The sequence below is a fragment of the Lutjanus erythropterus genome, chromosome 24 (assembly GCF_056507025.1).
Source record: "Lutjanus erythropterus isolate fLutEry1 chromosome 24, fLutEry1.hap2, whole genome shotgun sequence".
Taxonomy (NCBI): domain Eukaryota; kingdom Metazoa; phylum Chordata; class Actinopteri; order Lutjaniformes; family Lutjanidae; genus Lutjanus; species Lutjanus erythropterus.
Genome location: NC_139340.1, coordinates 18,766,604 through 18,786,270, shown reverse-complemented (window position 1 = coordinate 18,786,270; position 19,667 = coordinate 18,766,604). Strand labels below are relative to the sequence as shown.

General features: G+C 37.3%; 3 protein-coding genes and 1 long non-coding RNA gene across 5 annotated transcripts; 3 read left to right on the top strand and 1 right to left on the bottom strand.

Annotated features, from left to right (window-relative positions):
• Nucleotides 1-4,462: 4,462 nt before the first annotated feature.
• LOC146304998 (uncharacterized) lies at nt 4,463-8,121 on the bottom strand. 2 transcript variants are annotated; one of them, XR_014769332.1, is made up of 3 exons: nt 7,922-8,121; nt 5,466-7,097; nt 4,463-5,371 (listed from the first exon to the last, which is right to left on the bottom strand). It is a non-coding gene; the product is annotated as an uncharacterized LOC146304998 (long non-coding RNA). The 2 variants fall into 2 exon arrangements; XR_014769331.1 differs by lacking the exon at nt 4,463-5,371 and having other exon boundaries at nt 5,394-7,097.
• LOC146304997 (uncharacterized) lies at nt 4,962-9,721 on the top strand. Its single transcript, XM_084714105.1, has 4 exons — nt 4,962-5,096; nt 7,439-7,488; nt 8,665-8,985; nt 9,362-9,721. Exons 1-4 carry the CDS (start codon nt 5,080-5,082, stop codon nt 9,508-9,510), a joined length of 537 nt encoding a protein of 178 aa, XP_084570231.1. The 5' UTR covers nt 4,962-5,079; the 3' UTR covers nt 9,511-9,721.
• Nucleotides 9,722-10,441: 720 nt separating this feature from the next.
• Nucleotides 10,442-15,661, top strand: LOC146304996 (uncharacterized). The gene is made up of 4 exons (XM_084713252.1): nt 10,442-13,115; nt 14,491-14,668; nt 14,747-14,864; nt 14,974-15,661. Exons 1-4 carry the CDS (start codon nt 12,761-12,763, stop codon nt 15,091-15,093), a joined length of 771 nt encoding a protein of 256 aa, XP_084569378.1. The 5' UTR covers nt 10,442-12,760; the 3' UTR covers nt 15,094-15,661.
• Nucleotides 15,662-16,432: 771 nt separating this feature from the next.
• On the top strand, nt 16,433-19,466 carry LOC146304995 (uncharacterized). Its single transcript, XM_084713250.1, has 4 exons — nt 16,433-17,202; nt 18,367-18,499; nt 18,832-18,991; nt 19,332-19,466. Exons 1-4 carry the CDS (start codon nt 16,848-16,850, stop codon nt 19,440-19,442), a joined length of 759 nt encoding a protein of 252 aa, XP_084569376.1. The 5' UTR covers nt 16,433-16,847; the 3' UTR covers nt 19,443-19,466.
• The last annotated feature ends 201 nt before the right edge of the window (nt 19,467-19,667 follow it).

The following is a 19,667-nucleotide window of genomic DNA, read 5'->3' as shown; positions in this document are numbered from 1 at the left end:
TAAAAACAACAACAGCTACTAGAAATATTCAAGTAGCCGACAGGATATTTTGTTTTAGTGTTTTTCAGTAAGTGATCTGAACACTTCCTCCATGACTGTGATCTTCCTCTCTGTTAAAATAAAGGTTCCTGTGCTGCTGAATGTCGCCACCAGATGGAGACAAAAGTCTTCCTTTATAACCAGAGTCCAGCAAATGAAGACAAACGTCTTTACATGATGATTTTAGCTCAGGATTAACTTGTTTTTACACAAAGAAGATGTGAAAATGTGAAACAGCTCAAGAAAATGTTAAAAAAGAATAAAATAATACGAAGAGAGTAAAAATATGATGGTGGATCTTTAAAGAGGGAGAAAAGTGAGAGAAGTTTCTTCTGTTTCATCATCATCTGTCTGTGATTGGTCTCATTTCCTGAGCTGGTTCTACTTTCTGCAGCACAACGTCCATATTTACTTTATATTTAACTTAACATACTTGCACTGGATCAACAAGTCACGCTTTTGTAGCTCATATTGTCTCCTGTGTGAAACCACAAGCTAACGTACACCTTTTACTTGCATCACATTTACACATAAACCTAACTTACATAACTAAAGTGCTTATTTTAACCCAAACCAGCTCTGTAGTAGAAAGTTTTATTATTCTGAACTGCTATCAGAATAATAAATCTAGTGTTATTTTAGACTTGTAGACTTTGACCACATCTCTGATTTTATAACAGCGTCTGCATTTACAAGAACTGAAGCTGAAATGTTTTCAGGAAAACCACAAAAGGAGGATCGTCTTCTGACGAGGGTGTACTTCTGCAAAAACTGAAGTGCATGTTCTCATTCTGAAGTATAAACCACCAACTCTTTCACAACACGACAGCAGCAGCAGCAGCGCGCTCAGACTTGCTCTCAGTGTTTCCTCTGACTCTTCACACTTTATAAACAGCAGGCAGAGGAAGTCTCTTCTACATGTTTGTTGTGAAAGCTAATGACGTGGTTCTGATGCCTAAACGCATCCAAGAGCTGTTGTGCCTAAACCTTATCAACCAGTTTTGGTGCCCAAGTAATTTAGGTCCCTAATGCTAACTAAGTAGTTCTAGTGTGGTTTTGGTTTTGGTGCTGAATGCAATCGAGCAGTTTTGTTGCCTAAAGCACCAAAAGTTTTTGTCCTTCCAGATGAATGGAGGTTGGGCTTCAGCTCAGTTTATCACTCCAGCTGCTCAAACTTCACATCAGCTTCAGTAATAAGTTGAACCGAAACTCCAGAACTGAGTTCAGTTCAGTGTTTCAGCTGCAGGAGGAAGGTCATGCAGGTTTTCTTCCCTCTTTTCACTGTTTTCTGCCTCGACACGTGGAAAACAGTCAGTCAGACGCCGACACACAGATTACAGGTGTGTTATCTGATCGTAAAGCCTCCTTCTCTCCTGCAGACAAATTATTTTCATCTTGGATGCAGTGAGGTGAATAAACAGCAAAGTCTGCAGAAAATTCAGTTAACATTAACTGAGTCCAGTATTTTCAGGCTCAAACTTGACGATTTTTAGGCTGAAAAAACAGATAAATGTGGAGAATCTTTGAAACTGCATTTTTAAACCTTCACTTTTGGCACATAAAATATAATCTGGAGCTCATTTGATTAAAAACTGCCCTCGATTTTTCTTTACAAAATACTCCAGTAAAATAAGTCTGACTCAGGATGAGAGGGTTTTTAAAAGTCTGTCCATACAACAAATAAAATGTCATTTTTTAATAAAGAAAAAGACAAATATCAGCCTGCAAACAGAAAAATAAATAGCTATAAATGACTACAAGAACAAAGAGAAATACAAATTTATGGTTCAAAATGAAAAGTTTTTCATATTAACTGAGAAAAGTTTGCATGTTGGCATCATTATAGGAAATAAACCTGACAGATAATATAATACACAGATACAGTTCAATAAAATCAGAAAACATGAAACAAGAAATAATGAAATAAAAACACAGAAACCTTTTTGACTGATTTCAGTGATAAAACTGAAAGTAAGGCTTTTATATGGAAGGAGTCTGAAGTGCAGCTTATTTAGCTTCAAACTACTTTTTTAAATGTAATTTTGAATTTTTCTATAAATATCTTTATTAACACAAACAATGAGCAGACAGCACAACCAGAGAAACATTAAAACAAGAGCAAGAAATACAACAAAACACCACAAATAACTAATTACATCAATAAAAAACAGAGCAGGACTCTTCATTTTCTTTCTTTCTTTCTTTCTTTCTTTCTTTCTTTCTTTCTTTCTTTCTTTCTTTCTTTTTTTTTCACCAACAACATGATATTATTCAGACAATCAGGTGTAAATGAACAGCACATAAAAATTAAATCTAAATGATAAATGAGGATGAAGAACATATGATGGAAAAATTAAAACATAAACAACTTTAAGGAACAAAAAAAGAAGAAACAAAGTGAATTCTGTTACGACATTAAAAAAATAAATTGAAATAATTCATATGAATAAAGGAAGCAGCTGTATTCTGTGATGATTTTATATTTTTCAGATGTTTATTTCCTTTTTCATTTTGCAGGTTGATGTGTGTAATTTAATTGTATTATAGTTTATGTCAGTTATTATCAGTTAGAGGATGTTAGAATTTGGTTTTTGATTTGGTTTCATTTAACGTGTGTGTAATTATTTTATAAATAAATGAAACACGACATTAATCTTCTGTTTCAGACTGAAAGTTCAGAATATCAACACAAAATATTTTAGGAAACAATGAAGATTTAAATCTGCAGCACAGATTTTATAAAACGTTTTAAAATGAACCAGTTCATGTTCTTATTTTGACCGGTTTATGAAGTCCTACATTCTTCAAAATAAAGGTTCCAAAAGGGTTCTTCCTGAAGGGTTGAGGTTCTAAACAGAACCATTTGCTTCTGAAGAACCCTTTTTTGAAGAAAGGTTTGTCGAGGGTTATTTATAAAACCACAGTTTACATTAAGAACCCTTTTGATCCCAAGAACCTTTTCTGAAACTCTTTCATCAAGTGTTCTTAGTAGCATAATATGAAAAGGTTCTTATTAGAACCCTGTGGCCATGTTCTAGAGAAAACCCTTAGAATATTAAAGGGTTCCTGCAGGGTGCACTTAGAGAGTGGAGGGTTCTGGATGGAACACAGAAATATAAAAACTTATTAAAGATTCTGCAGGAATCAAAAAGGGTCTGATGGAGACGAGCTGAAGAACATTTTGTGGTTCTAGTTCTGAGAATGTTTCTTGTTATGAGGTCGTGTGGAACCGACAGTAAGAAGACGACCTGATGAGGCAAATTATGAATATATGGACGTCTTCTGTGTCCAAATTTAAACATGAATTTAAATAATTTAATTGTAATAATAAATATTTGTCTGGTTGTCTTCACGTTAACTGATTGTAATAATTTGTGAAAACTTCAACGCATCATTTTTTGATAAATAGAAAGTTTTACTGAACATGAAATAATTGTTTTTTTCAGTTTTAAAATGAATCAGTTCTGTCCTGTAAAAAACAGGAAGTTGAGAAAACTCAAAGCGGCTGCTGTCACAAGATTTTTGAATCAAATTCTCGAAACTCAAAGTTTGGAAATAAACCAAATAAAGTTTTGCTGATTCAAAATCTTTTGCTGAGATTATTTACTTTTCTTCTGTAGATAAAACTGAATCTTTGAGTTTTAGAAACACCCAAAAAATCCTGTTTTAAAAACTGTTCACAGTGATTTGTCTTAAATTTAAATGGTTTCAACTGAAAATGTTAAATTATTAACAATTATTCACTTCAACAGCTTTTGAAATAAACAGTTTTTGTTTGTTTGACACTCAAAGGTTTGAGTTTATTTAAAGAAGAAAAGTAAAATATCTTCTAATATTTATTAGTTCATAAAACTTTTCAGAAGAGTTTGAGCTCAGAACTAAAAATCTGTTGAATTATGTTGCCTTGAAATTGTGATTTTTCTCAGTTTTTTCGTTTCTACAGTGAATTAACTTCTTAATTTACTGAAAATATTTGAGTTGACTTGATCAATCATATTAATTTAACTGTAATCACAGAGTCCATGTAACTCTAACTTTATTTAAACTCCAACTTTTAACTTTATCAACTCAAAAACAAAATGAAAAATGTTTTAATTTATATTTCATTTCTTCTACAATTATTCTGTTAAAACAGATACATATAATATAAAACAATACAAACAGGCAAATAAAATAAGAAAAGTACTAATAATTATTATAGTAATAAAAATAGATGGACAACAGACTCAGAATCACAAAAGAGACAATTTAGATCAAAATATTTTTTATTTAACAAAGAAAATGAGACTTTTTGAACCTTGTTGGTCAAAAAGAAATTTCAGAGTTCACCACTTTGTTTTTTCCAACATTAATTGTTTATTGATGATTCCAAAATGTTTTATTCCAGGTCAGACAGAGACAAATATCAATATTCACATATCATTTAAAAAAAACAAACTTTATTCCACAAAGAAATGTGTTCTACATATCAGGAATGTAACATACAGAGAAATAACAAGAAGAAATAAGTTGAATATTAGGTAATAGAAAACAAAATAGAGAACTTACAACAAAATAAACAATAAGAAACATCAGAAAAAATTAGTAAATTTGACTTCAGAGGGTTTTTTTTTTTTGTAAAATATATTTTATAATATTCTAAAAACGTGTTGCTTATTTATTGTTTGAAAAATCAACCATCCAATCACAATCTTTAAAAATAAAAAGGAAGACGGAAAGAGGGCTGTGAACTAAAAACGTCAGTTAATGAAAAATAAATGTTTTTTAAATTAACAGCGTATTTTCGACGTTTGTTTGTCGGTTTGTCATAATAATAAAAATTGTTGTGATGACGTACTTCAAACAAACAAACCGAAAAACTGAAATATGTGTCAAATGTTGTGAATAATGATTAATGCGTGTTACGTGTTGATGACGTAGAGGTGCGTATGATCTTGACGTGACAACGTGTGTCTGGATTGACTTCCTGGAGGGCAAAAGAAGAACAAAAAAGTGGCATTTGCGTCTGTTTTGAAAAGGTTCCAGGAGAACATTAGGAACATGAACCGTTTAACGAGGTCAGTCCGCTGAGAACCGGAGAGTTCCGGTTAAAGAACAGTGAACGTTCGTGCTGACGCAGCCTGATGCTAGCTTGTTACCGGAAGTCAGGGTGTTTCTGGTTAAACTTTAGCTCCCGTTATTTGTCTTTAAACAGCTTTTATAAGATAAAGAGACAAAAATAAAATTAAAAACGCCAATATGACCTTAATGTATTTTATAGGACGTGTTTTTGTTTTTTGTTTTGTTTTTTAAAACTGTTTTAACGTCAGATTAGCCCAATAAACAGCTCGACCTGCTGTTAACGTTAAATAACGTTGTTTTTTTTGTTTTTTTGTTTTTTTTTTAAAACTGTTTTAACGTCAGATTAGCCCAATAAACAGCTCAACCTGCTGTTAACGTTAAATAACGTTGTTTTGTTGTTTTTTTTACCAACTAGATTCATCTGTTTTAGGAAATAATGAGCATTTTTAAAAACACAAATAGAAAGAAACATCTGACACAGCTGTTGTTTGGATCATAAAATGTCTGTCACACATCTGTATTTCATGTTTCTGTTCGTCATTAAAAAGATGAATCAGATGAAAATTCAGCCTTAAAATGTCTTCAGTCTCATTTTGACATTTTCATCATGGATTATTTTCTCAATGAATCGATGTTTGTTATGGATCCTTACAAAACTCACACCATCATTGTTTTAATAAAATCTGTTGATCATTTAATTGATTAATTGATCCTGTCACAATCTTATCAGCTGAAAAATAGTAATAATATATTATCCAAATTTAGAAGCTGAAGTCAGAGAAAAAAAAAAGACTCTTTGCCATCGATTATTAAAACAGTTGACGATCAATTTAACAATCAACAATCTGTCAATTCGTTATTGCAGCTCTACATTTTAAACATATTTTCAAAGAAAATGAGAACAATAACATGAAAATTATCCTTCCCTTTAACATCACAGTTGTAATATAAGTAAGACTTTTTAGTACTTATATAGTTACGACTTATTTCTTTTTATTTTTAAGCTTCTAGCAGACACTTTTCTATTTTATTAAGAGCAAAACTCACAGTTCCTCTGTTTATGTGCAGTTTTTGAGGGTTTTGTTTGACCCTTAACTTGTGTTTGCTGATTTGGAATTTGAGACTCGGAGAGACGACATTTATCTTTTCTGAGGGTTAATAAATGACCTGAAGTCAACAAGAACTGAGCCTCAAAGTCCAACAGCTCATCGATCATTCAACAGTAACTTTACAGTTAAATAACCTACAAGTTTGAACAAGTTAAATGTATTTATTTATTTTTACCTGTTTAAAGGTCCATGCACGATTCTATCAAGGTCAGTATTATATAATTAGTGTTTATTGGTTCAATATTGATTATGTTTTGTAGTTGTTACAGTGTGATCAATACAAGTTTTTACATGTAAAAAAACCTTCATAATTCAGTTTTTAAGACCTGTCAGGATGAAACTTTTTAAGGACTTTAAAAGAACCCAGCACCATTTTCTGACATTTCATAGATCAAAAAACTAATCGATTAACTGAGAAAATGATAACAGATTGATCACTGATTGAAACAGTTCCAAAGTGAAAACGCTCCACCTGTGACGTCAGTAAAACATCATCGCCTCTAAATGTCTCTTTTTGTCAGTCCAGAAACAAAGATATTCAGATTAATGTGACAGTAAACAGCATTTCAAACATTTCTTCTCTTCAAACTGTTTAATTCTTTTTTTTTTTTAACACTTGCCTGGTTGGGAACGACCAGATTTACTTCCTCGCCGACGTGGCGTCTCACGGCCGCAGACTCTTCCTGTAGCTGAGTTCTGCCACGACGTCATGATGTGGAAATTTCACCTCATAAAGAAACTCAGTTTAAACAAAAATATACACTTTTCAGTTTGATTTAAAATAATCAACAGATTTGAAACTTATCGGGTACGGCCGGGGTCGGGGTTCTCTGCTGATCGACTGGCCTCATGTTGTCCGTGTTCGCTCTCTGCTCGCCGATGCTCCTGCTGCGTCAGAGAAGGAAGAGGAACATGAGTCACATGATGATGATGAAACGTCAGACTGTAAAGCAGAACATAAAGTCTGCAGGATAAAACTCTGAAATCTGATGTTATGTTGATTCTCTTCTTCATTTCTGTGATCGTCTCTGACCTCGACTGCGGAGAACTGAAGCGTTACTGTGGAACAACTTTGTGGTGAAAATGCTCCTTTCACTTCACTCACACAGAAGACAGAAAACATTCCCTTCAGAGAACCATAAACATGAACCTTCAGCTTAAAAGAACGTCACCTTGAGCTGTTTTTGAGTGCAGTGATTTTTTTTTTAATCCTATTTTTGTCTCCACAGGTTCCTTGAGATCCTGCTGTGGATGTTCTTCGTTTACAGAGTGAGAACAGGTGGGTTCATCTGAATGTGTTTAATTTAAGCAGAGAAAGTTTCATTTACACTGAGGAACTCTCGAGAGCTTTAGAGTCAGAGAGAAAACAAAAGAAAGAAGCCTTTAAAGTATGTTTGATTGTTTCAAAAAGGAAAAGAAAAGAAAAAAATACAGAGAACTTTAGAAAAATCTGTTGAAAATATCAGGAAAACCAGCAGCTCCTAGTGTTTTCTTTAACTTTTTTAGCTTTAATTAGACAAACAATGTAGCTTTTTTTGACCATTTTTGATGTAAACTAGCAAATAATGTACTGTTTTAACATTTTAGCTAATATTAGCTAGCAAGCACTGTAAGTTCTTGTTGACTCTTTAGTACAAAGTAACTTTTTTTTAACTGTTAGCAATTTTAATTTCTACAAATATGACTCAGTCAGGAGATTTCAGTTTACTCACTGGTAGAAAAGCAGCTCCCTGCAGGAGAAAAGTGAAGGATCTTTGCTGCAGACGTTCTTCTGTCGAGGAGTGTTTCCCTTCTGCTCTCTAAACTCTGCCTCTGCTGAGTTAACCTCAGTCATGTTTGCATCACGTTTGCATGTCACATGTCTGTGAGGTGGGAACAAATATGTCCTTCTAAGGTGAGTGAGTCAGTGCAGCTTCACTGCTTCACCCACAGACAGCTCACTGCGACACCGTCAGTCTGAAAGAGTGAAATTCCCCCATGGTGACGTCCTGTGTGAGACAGACAGCAGCATGAATCTCACCTCAGGTTCTGTTCGGTTTTCATCCCTTCACCTGATCCAACTTGTTGCTTCTTGCCCTTTATCATATTATTTATTATTTTAGTACAGTAGAAGTGCAGTCTAGAGGACATTTTACAACATTTTGTCTCCAAGAAGTTCACTCTGGAGCTGCAGAGTGTGAAGCAGCTCTCCTGTTTCTCACACAATCCCTCATTCCAGCTATGACTCATCAGGTTGGATTGTTAGTAGAACCCATGCAGACTTTCAGCGATCAGTGGCTGTTTTGTTTGGTCGAAGACTCTTAAATCTCAAAGTTGTTGTGAAAGTATGAGGAGAGGAAGACAGAAGAGAGACACAGTGGTTCCTTATTCAGCCAACAAGAATGAATATGCAGCTGTGCAGGAAATGTTGCACGTCCACAGATGTCTCACTTTTCATCTTTTTGTTAACTCACAGTGAGCTGTCAGCTGAAGGTCCAGGGTTACATCGGACAACCCGTCCTGCTGCCCTGCATCTACAGCGACCCTCTAACGCAGGCCGTCTCTGTCTACTGGACGGACAAGGACGACAGAATCGTGCTGGACATCATAAAAAATATTGCGGACTTCTCAAAGCAGGACCAGAGGTTCAGAGGACGAGTGGACAGTTTCCCAGAGCTCTACGCGAAGGGGAACTTCTCCATTGTGCTGAAGAATCTGCAGACGTTGGACAGCAGCCCGTACGACTGTAACATCCCGTCTCTGGACTTCCAGAGGAGAGTGTCTCTGTCTGTCTCAGGTGTGTCCTCTCACAGTTCGAGCTGTTTTTGGTTCTGTCGTACGAGCTGTGCTGGTTCCTCTCCTGGTTCCGTCTCTGGTAGAACGCTGCCACCTGCTGGTTGACTCCCAAACTGTCAGACCACAGAGTGATGAACAGAAACACAAATAAAACAAAAAAATACATAAATCAATACCAAAGAATAATGCAATTGATTAATTAATCCTGTCATGATCCTGTCAGTTGAAAAACAGGTCCAAACTTGTTTTCACGTTTGGACCTGTTTTTCAACTAGTGATCAATCTGGCAATAATTTTTCCACTAATTGATTAGTTTGTTTAGTCCATAAAATGTCAGGATGACGTGTTGAACCTGTTTGTTTGTGTCGATGTTGCAGGTAAACGTGTCGAAGCGGTCGGACCAACAGAATCGTCGGGACGATCAGGTGGTGCTGCGGTTACACCAAACTCCCTCCACGTGGTTCTGCTCTCTCTCCTCGTCTCTTTGTTCTCTAGATATTCTGTTCAGGTTGATGTTGCACCTTAAAGGGATATTTCCGATGATCCGAGGTGTGGTTCTACGAGGTTCCTCTCGAAGTCGAAGAGCCCCCAGTTTTTCAAAAAAATATAAAAAAGCATGAGAAAACCTTTATTTCGTGAATGAAATGACCTCAAAGACCCGTCTTACTTTACAAAACAGGAACAGTTGGACACTAACATGTTGTTACAGTCACAATAAAGTTTACTTTTGTTATTTATTTATTTTACTCATTATTTCTGAATCAGAAAAAAAAAAACAAAGAAAAATATTTTCAAGTGTTAAAAGTGAAAATCCAAACTGTGTCAAGACATTAAACATTGAAATACAGTAGTTTGACTGAAAACATGTAAAAGTTCTAAAACTAAATTAGTAGATAAATGACATCAGGAGTTATTATCATTATTATTATCATCTTCATGAAGGTTGTGTTTTCTTTGACTGAAGCTTTATGTTTATTTTTATCATCTATAACCACATTTATAACATTTTACCTTATTTAAGCAGATTTTTATCTTTTCTTTGTGATTCTATCAGAAAAGATCCATCATTTCATACCAATTTCAAAAATAAAAGTTTCAAAATAAAAGCTTAACTGACAAGCATTCTTCCTTAAACTCAAGTTTCAGCATAAAAGTTACGTTGATGCTGAAGATTAGGTCGGAAAATGGACAGAAAACCAAAATGGAATCAGGCCACAAACATGACAGTCATCAGAATCAGCTGACCGGTTTTCAAAATATGGCAACTTTTGGTTAAAATGGTGATTTTGAATTAGAAATAAATTGAAAATAAATTCATTTTAAACATCATTTAGATAATTCTGTGTAGAAACAAACAATAATTTAGTTTAAGTTTTCTGTTCAATCAAATTGATCCAGTTTATCCTGAAGCTTCTCAACTGACTGGAACTTCACTAAAATCATGTTGGAATACGGCCATTTTGAATTTAAAAAATCTATTCGAACAGAATTCAGCATCTTCAGTAACCCTCAAAACCAGTTCTGTCCACATCAACCAATAAACTGCTGAAATATTGTCTTTATATGTGAGTATGTTAATTATTGCTAATTATCAGCCGTCAGGTTCACGATGCTGGAGACCTAAACCTTCATCTCTGACATAAAACTGATTTTATGAGTTCATGTGGCGGACAGATGGACGACAACTGCTAATAATAATCATGTCATTCAGCTCAGCCAGGTGCATTATGGGACATGTAGGATCTGCTGTTATTGAAGATTGGATGCTGAGGTCACGTTCACACTGCAGGAAGAACTGTCCCAGGTTCAGCAAACCATTCCACCTTCTGAAGGTTCTAACAGGAACCCACCTGGCAATGTATTCCATGGGTTTTATCTAGAACCCACAAAGAACCTTTTTATAATCCAGGAATTCCCTTTTGGAATCTTTATTTCTAAGAGTTTAGAAGTAATCTAGTTTACTTTGTAAGAGTAATGCAAGAATTCAAATGCTCTGTAAAACTGTTAGTGTTCTTTAAGAACATGTTCTTTAAGTGTGTTCCAGTCTGCTTAGAAAACTTCAGTATAAATTTATTTTGTGTGTAGTTGTTCTATTATAGCACTTTAAAGATGACTAAATACACATCAGACCAGTTTTCTACAGTTTATTTACGACATGAGCACAAAAATCAGGATTTGAGAGAAATAACCCTTTAATGTTGGCAGAAGACGTCTGAGATCTTTGACTTCGTCTCGTGAAAAATGGGCACAAAAACAAAATGTCACTGAAGCATCTGCACGTTGTGTTTGAAGTCATCATTATTACACCGTTTATATTTAATATGTAATATTTGATCGATATGTTCTAATGATTGTTTTCCAGAGTGGAACATTTAAGTTGAAGGAACTCATGTTTATAATTTTGTATGACTGGTGTCTCTGAATGTCGCTGAAACCATATGAAGCTGAATTTATTTATTAAACGTCTATAAATGTTCATTTTGTTTCCCTCAGGAGAAACACAGCTGTCAACCAATCAGAGTCAGAGGAAACAAAAAGTCACATGTTTGATTATTTGTTATGTTTTTCAGTTTATCTTCCAACTTTTGAAGTTTGTTTAATTCTGAAATAAAAAGTTAAATTGAAGAAATGTTAGTTTTTCTGCAGTAAGAAGTTTTGACCAGCAGGTGGAGCCACTTGATCACATCATGTGACTCCTGTGATGAAGAGCTGAGTCAAAATAATAAACTACTGCTGTCAGTACTATTAATACTACTACTGCTCTTTATGTAAGTTCTACTGCTGTTAGACATAAATACTTTTACTGCTCTAAGTACTGCTGCTGTTACAGTAACCTGTTACTGTAGTGAAGTTTTACTAACTAATACTATTAAAGTTACTTCTGTACTACTTCTGTTTCTGCTGCTGCAAATATTATTACAGTTACTACTAGAAGTACTACCCACTCTTACAGCTGCAACTTACTGTTTGTACTTTTACTGTAACTCGTACTGCCACTACCACTGCAGTAACTAGTACTTCTACTTCTGTTCCTGCAGTACTGTTTGACTATAAATGATAAGTTGTACGACAGGTCGGTAAAAGCAGAATGAGTTGTTGTTCGATCAGAAACACGGATGAGGTGAGATTCAACACTTTGTGAAAAACTGCAAACAGTTTAAAAACGTCTTCAGGTGTTTGGAGAGACGTGTGCTGTCGTCCCTGACGTCTTCTTCAGAGACGTCCCTGATTATTTCAGAGAGACGATGCTGAGACACACTGTGGACGTGTTCCAACAGCGTGTCTTCATAGTAAAAGAGTTCAGGTCCTAGACTGACCTGGACCTGCAGTCCAGACGCGTCTCCCATTGAAAATGTGTGGTGCATTATGAAGGACAAAAGAGGACAACAGAGACTGTGGACTGTTGAGCAGCTGAAGACGAATATCAAGAAACAATGAGACAGAATTGACCTTCCAGTTCAGTTCAGTTCAGTTCATTGTGGGCAGCAGATTGATCCTGTCGCCGTGTCTTTCTTTGGTATTTTCACAATAATGTAAAATAAAAACCTCACACCACAGCTTCCTGTTGGCTGTATATAAACATGTTTCACTTCTGGTTGTTGAGCGTCTGATGAAATTCGGTGTTTGTGGTTTGGTCTGTCAGATCTGACAAGCAACACGATCACCTCGTGAAATAGGAAGTGAAGAACGCTTCACACTTTGTGAAGGAAGACGCAGCTCCAGATCAGAGCAGGGTTTCAGACGCTGGTCTCTTGTTGTTGGAGCTGAAACTGATCATGGATCTGCTCTGGATGATCCTCCTGCTGTTTGTGGTTTGTGCTGAGGCCAAGAACCAGACTGTCATCAAGGTGGAACCGGGTCAAGACGTCACCTTGAACTGCACTTTGAATGCCCAAAGCATCTACTGGTACATGGAGATTCACAGCAGGTTCAGAGCGCACATCGGCCGGTCCTTCAGTTGGGGTTCTGATCAACAGTACTACATTTCTACTTCAATAACTAAATTTGTCCTGATCAATGGAACCAGTCTGATGATTAGAAACGTCACAGCAGACGACTGCAGGCTTTACTTCTGTGGTAGGAAACTAGATGACAACATTAGTCCCAACGAGACTTTCCACATCGTCTCAGGTGAGTAACTCTTCATACTTTTTAAAAACTGCAGGATTCACAAATCCTCCTTTCTTCAAGTTTCTCTAGAGTTGCTGAACTCACAAATGATTGCTGGTTGGCTGGGATCCGTCTCACAAAGGCCAGCTCTCATTCCTGTAAAGATGGCCAGGTGCTCCTACCTGTGGTGTGCTGATATTTAAATGATGGACTGTAAATGTTACGGGTCCCAGAATATGGTACCACAGCAACAAAGTACGAATCTGTAAAATACAGATAAATGAAGACAGTGCATCCAAAAATCTATTGGTTCAAAACACCTCACATCACACATTCACAGGTGGATAACAGATTCATACTTAAAGCAACATGCTGGTTCCTGTTATATCACTTGAACACAGGTACGTTAATGCTACTATAAAAATACAGTGCAAATAACAGTAATATTCAACTATAATCTCAACAAGCAAATTCTTATCTGCTGTGATTCTGGACACACACACACTTAAACAACAACAACTTCCAATGTGACACCGTTTGGTTTTCACCAAAACACTTTACCTTCTAACATCATCTTTTAAACAACGTATTTCACAATATAAACATTTCCATAAATAAATGCATTAACTCTTTGTATGTAAAGCTTTTAACAAAATAACATTTACTGGAAGATTATTTATGTGTGGGAACCGAATCTCACTCCCTGTCTGCAAGACCAAACTCAGGGTCAAACAAACCCGCGGTGCGATGTGTGTGTGTGTGTGTGTGTGTGTGTGTGTGTGTGTGTGTGTGTGTGTGTGTGTGTGTGTGTGAATGTCACACCTTGTTTTAAACAATTTTCACATGACATTAACTTTTAAAGAGTTTAAACTGGTAACTTTCATCAACCACTGACCTGTAAGTTACAGATAAAATGTAGCAGCAGTGAAGACACGGAGCGCTCACGTCATCGTCCAGGTTGTGTCTCAGGTGTGGGCGGGAGGTCCCACCTTTGACCACCCGGGGCACAACTGCTCCCGTGAGAAAGGTTCCGCTTGGGTTCTGCTTCCATTCACCATATTTCCTTCACTTTACAGATGAAAAATAAAATAATGTGACTGTCACAGAGATCATAAGGGACCATTTTAAACCATCAGAATTAAAGAATCTTGTTCTGCAGCTCAATAAATCATTTAAACACAGAAGTGGTCACACAGTTTTGGGTGGACCACATGAAGGCCCCTGCAGGTGTTTCTTACCTGTCTGTCGTTTAAACAGCAGGAGAACCTGGTTTTTGTTGGTCAGTCAGTTTCTGAATGAAGAGAAAACATAAGAACTGAATCCTCTTTTACTGTCGACCTCCGTGGAGTTGAGGACCAGAAATTTATTTCTTTGCTCATCTTTGTTCTTGTTCCAGATGTTCCCGTCACTCCATCCACCAACAGCTCCGGAGCTGAAGACCAACAGCAGCAGAACATCTGGAGAACCAGGCTGAGTGAACTTGTCATCTTCATCTTCTTCTTCGTGTTGATTTTCCTTCTCTTGGTAGTAATAGGTGAGTCTGTGGCGTCCTGCCTTTGGTGTTGTTTGTCATAAACGAACGTTTGACCAATGACATCTCTCTCTGTTTAGTATCGTGCAGAAGGGGGCGGGGTCTGAAGTTAGATGTGAAGTTTGTTTGGTGTTCTGTTGGCAGGTTTCGCCTTCGTGTCTCTGTGTTTGAAGAAGAAGATCTGTACCTGCCAGGTGAACGAGCCTTCAGCGTCCAGCTGTGACACAGAAACACCACAGGTGAATTAACTTTAATTATACCTCACAGCTGCTAACAGTACTATCAATAATACTACTGTACTGTAAGTTGCAGTGTACTCAGATCTCCTGCTGTGTGTTTCACTAACAGGAGATCCACCCCGCCGCCTCTGAAGCCTCTCAGTCCGCTGATCTTCCTGCAGACTGGACTCGCATTTACTACGAAGTTAAGCCTCCTGGATCCACGCTGCCTCGACAGCGTCACCTGTGACACCTGGACGCCTGAGCAGGTTGCAACAACTGGTCTCTGCCTTCCAGCGTGTGTTGCTAGGATACACCATCCTGTCTTACGGAGCATCGAAGATGAAGAACATGCAATTTGATGAACACTGAGGGATGAATGTGAACAGAGCTGTACATCCAGAACAAGAACAGAACATAAACAGATGTTTGTGAAGAAACCGTCACAAGATCCTCAGACTCCTTTAAAAGTTGTAGTTTTAAGATTCGTTGATGAGGAGAAACTTTAAGAAACAGTTACAGAAACTTCTCGATTATCCATGTTCTAAATTGGACACTGAATTCAACATGTTTATTTCTTTGGAAAAAAAACATTTCTCAGTTTGTGTCGTCAGGTGGCGCCCTTACAAAAAAAAAACTCAGGTATGTCAGTTGTTGAGTGAACAGAAACAAATTGTTGTAAGTTCAGGAAATGTTCGACATGAAGTTGTTTCTTCTTTGTGTAAAAAAACTTTGTCCATCTTTTGATTTTTCTTCATTTGTGCAGGTGTTCCAACCGCGTACAAAAACCAATAAAGTTCATCAGTTTGAACATTAAATATCTCGTCTTTGTGCTGGATTCAACTGAATTTAGGTTGAAAAAGTTTTCACAAATGATTACATTCTGTTTTTATTAACATTTGACAAAGTGACACAGCTGTTCTGGAACCGAGGTTGTACTTTAAGTGTCTACTGGTTCTTGTTTTCTGAAGATCTGAACAAAGACGATGAAAGTCAAGAGTGAGAACTGATCGAGGACGATGATTTATTGGACATCACAAAGTCTTCCCAGTCTAGTTTGATCATTTATTTATTTATTTATTTATTAAACGTCTGTAAATGTTTCCCTCAGGACAAACACAGCTCTCAACCAATCAGAGTCAGAGGAAACAAAAAGTCACATGTTTGATTATTTATTATGTTTTTCAGTTTATCTTCCAACTTTTGAAGTTTGTTTAATTCTGAAATAAAAAGTTAAATTGAAGAAATGTTAGTTTTTCTGCAGTAAGAAGTTTTGACCAGCAGGTGGAGCCACTTGATCACATCATGTGACTCCTGCGATGAAGATCTGAGTCAAAATAATGAACTACTGCTGTCAGTACTATTAATACTACTACTGTTACTGCAATTAGAGTACAAGTACTATTACTGCTAAGTTGATTCAGGAGCAACAGAAGACTGAAATTTGTGGGAACAGCTGTTTGGAACCTTCCACAGGTAAACAGGTGAGTTGCTAACAGGTGACAGGATCATGACTGGATATTAATTTTTATCTTGTAACAGTTTTGTCAGTTGAGAAACGTTTGCACCCATTTTCAGAATGACTGGATATTTACAAAGAACAATAAAGTTGATCAGTTTGAACAGTAAATATCTTGATTTGTAAATCATTGCATCCTGGTTTTCTTTGTTTTCTATGAGATGCATCAGTGCTCATATGGTTCATTGTGGGCAGCAGATTAACGGTGTTACTGTCTGGTTCTTTGGTATTTTCACAATAATGTAAAATAAAAACCTCACACCACAGCTTCCTGTTGGCTGTGTATAAACATGTTTCACTTCTGGTTGTTGAGCGTCTGATGAAATTCGGTGTTTGTGGTTTGGTCTGTCAGATCTGACAAGCAACACGATCACCTCGTGAAATAGGAAGTGAAGAACGCTTCACACTTTGTGAAGGAAGACGCAGCTCCAGATCAGAGCAGGGTTTCAGACGCTGGTCTCTTGTTGTTGGAGCTGAAACTGATCATGGATCTGCTCTGGATGATCCTCCTGCTGTTTGTGGTTTGTGCTGAGGCCAAGAACCAGACTGTCATCAAGGTGGAACCGGGTCAAGACGTCACCTTGAACTGCACTTTGAATGCCTCAAACATCTACTGGTACATGGAGATTCACAGCAGGTTCAGAGCGCACATCGGCCGCACTTTCAGTGGAGGTTCTGATCAACAGTACTATGTTTCTACTTCAATAACCAAATTTGTCCTGATCAATGGAACCAGTCTGATGATTAGAAACGTCACAACAGACGACTGCAGGCTTTACTTCTGTGGTAGGAAACTAGATGACAACATTAGTCCCAGCGAGACTTTCCACATCGTCTCAGGTGAGTAACTGTCTTCTGTTCTGTCTCATGTGCTTTAATTTTGTTTACTGACTCTAGAATTAATAGAAAGGATATATAGATTTGATTGGACGTAAGAATTGTGAATTAAACTGATATTTGTAAGTTCAGTAAGGCCTCAGTGCAACGTGTTTCTGAATGTGTGACCTGCAGCAACGTTCGAGCAAACTGAATTATTACAGAAACACAAAGTCAAGTGTTTAAGGTGCAAAAAGCAGATTTAAAAACGTACAATCCAACAGACAGACTTCATGTCTAACTGTTGTTTCAGAAAGATGATTTCTGTGTTCTTGACACGCAGAAACTAACTGAGATTTCTGTGTCTTTTTCATGAGAGGAAATTATTTCATTTTCTTTCAACACCATCTGAAATAACTCGTTTAGTTTTTGTAACTTCCCCAAAATAAACAGTTTGATTTTCAGACTTTAAAACCTCATTTCTGCCCCGTTCATGTACAAAAATAGATCCGGTCGTGTCAGTGTGTTTCAGGCAGGACGGTCAAACTCTGTAATAACTTGATGATTAATAACTCGCTCTGAAAGAAGAAGTCAAGACTTTCAACGGTACAACTATTATGAAATATATAATAATATGAGAACTGCATGTCAGTAACAATAAAGTATATTTTAGTTTGTGAAGGCGAACAAGACTTCAATCCAAAATGTTCATTTGTTTAAAAAAGATTTGATAGCATTTTTCTCAGCTGCTCGTCTTGATGTGACGTCGCTGTTTAACACGTCTGATGATGAAGACGTTCATGGACGAATGTAACAAAACAAAACATGAACTTTACAGACAGACAGGTTAGAATATTCAGCAGAAAGGAGGAAAGGTTTGAAACTGAGAGAAAAACAGGAGAATGGTGATTCCTGGGAGGAATCCAGGAGAGGACGAGGAAAAAAACTGCAGCTCCAGATCCATCATCTGTGAAGCCTCAGATATTCTCACCACAAAGATCGTCTACAATCGTCTGTGAGCGTCTGTGGTTCTGCACGTTCCGCGCGGTCAATGTGAAGATTTTTATAAATTTAGGTCCCTGATCTTTATTGGAGACCCGAGCCTCATTTTACATCCTGTCGACGTCAGCTGACCTGTGAATACGACGGTTGTTTCTTCGTTCATCTTTGTCATTTTTCTTGTTCCAGATGTTCCTGCCACTCTGTCCAACGGTACCCAGCAACAGCAGCTGCAGCACATCTGTAACATATGTCAGAGGGAACTCGTCATCTTCAGCTCATTCGCCCTGAACGTCTTCCTCTTCACGGTGATCATCGGTGAGTCTGATCTTAAAAACTGCTCAGGTCATTGTGGTTCACTGTAAAAACAACTTCCTCAAAAAACTAAACTGAACATTACTGGACTGAAAGTAGTTTTCAGGTGTCGTATTTTTCTGACAACTTTACTTTACTTTTAGTCTCTAAATTCATCTGTAATCTCCTCTAACATTTTCAAAACAGACTCAGCACTTTACTTTTATTGAATTTAGGAGGTAACAAAATAAAAAATAATGTAACAAGACAAAAACGACGTGAGAGAGACACAGCGTCACAAGATGAAACGTTACAAAAAAGAAAAAATGGTCTGTTAATCGTACTGTATATCTGTGGGAGGTTTTATTTGTCTGAAGGTGACGTGACTCCTGACGTTCTGTCGACAGGTTTTGTTTTTACGTCTCTGTGTTTGAGGAGGAGGAACCGCAAGTACCAGCTGAAGAACCCTTTACGTTTCACCTGCGAGAACCCGGAGACAGCGACACAGGAAACAGCACAGGTGAACCGACTGCTGCTGTTCACGCCTGTTAAAGAAAACTAACTCTGAACGCTCCTCTCATTTATTAATTATTATTAAATTCATTTACTGATTAGAGGAGAGTTCAGACTTTGTTCTGGATTTTTCTCCATCCTGCTCCTCAACCTGTCTGCAGCACCGACACCACGACCAGATGATGCTAATCACACAATTCACCCTGAAATGAACATTTCAAATATATTACTTTGTAATTTCCACTTATTTACCATGAAACTATGGCATCTGTGTGAAACTTAGCTGTAAAATATCAAATATCAAACTGGTTTGATCATTTTTTAAATCAGTTCCTGCTGTGTTTCAGTACGAGGAGATCCAGCTCCCCTCCTCCAGACAGCCTCCGCCTGCTGCTGCTTCTCCAGACTGTATTTACTACAAAGCTCAGCTTCCTCAACCCACACAGCGTCCACACTGACACCTGGACACCTGGGACACCTGGGACACCTGGACAGTACCTGGACACCTGGACACCCGGGACACCTGGACAGTACCTGGACACCTGGGACACCCGGACAGTACCTGGACACCTGAACAGTACCTGGACACCTGGGACACCTGAACAGTACCTGGACACCTGGACACCTGGGACACCTGGGACACCTGAACAGTACCTGGACACCTGGACACCTGGGACACCTGG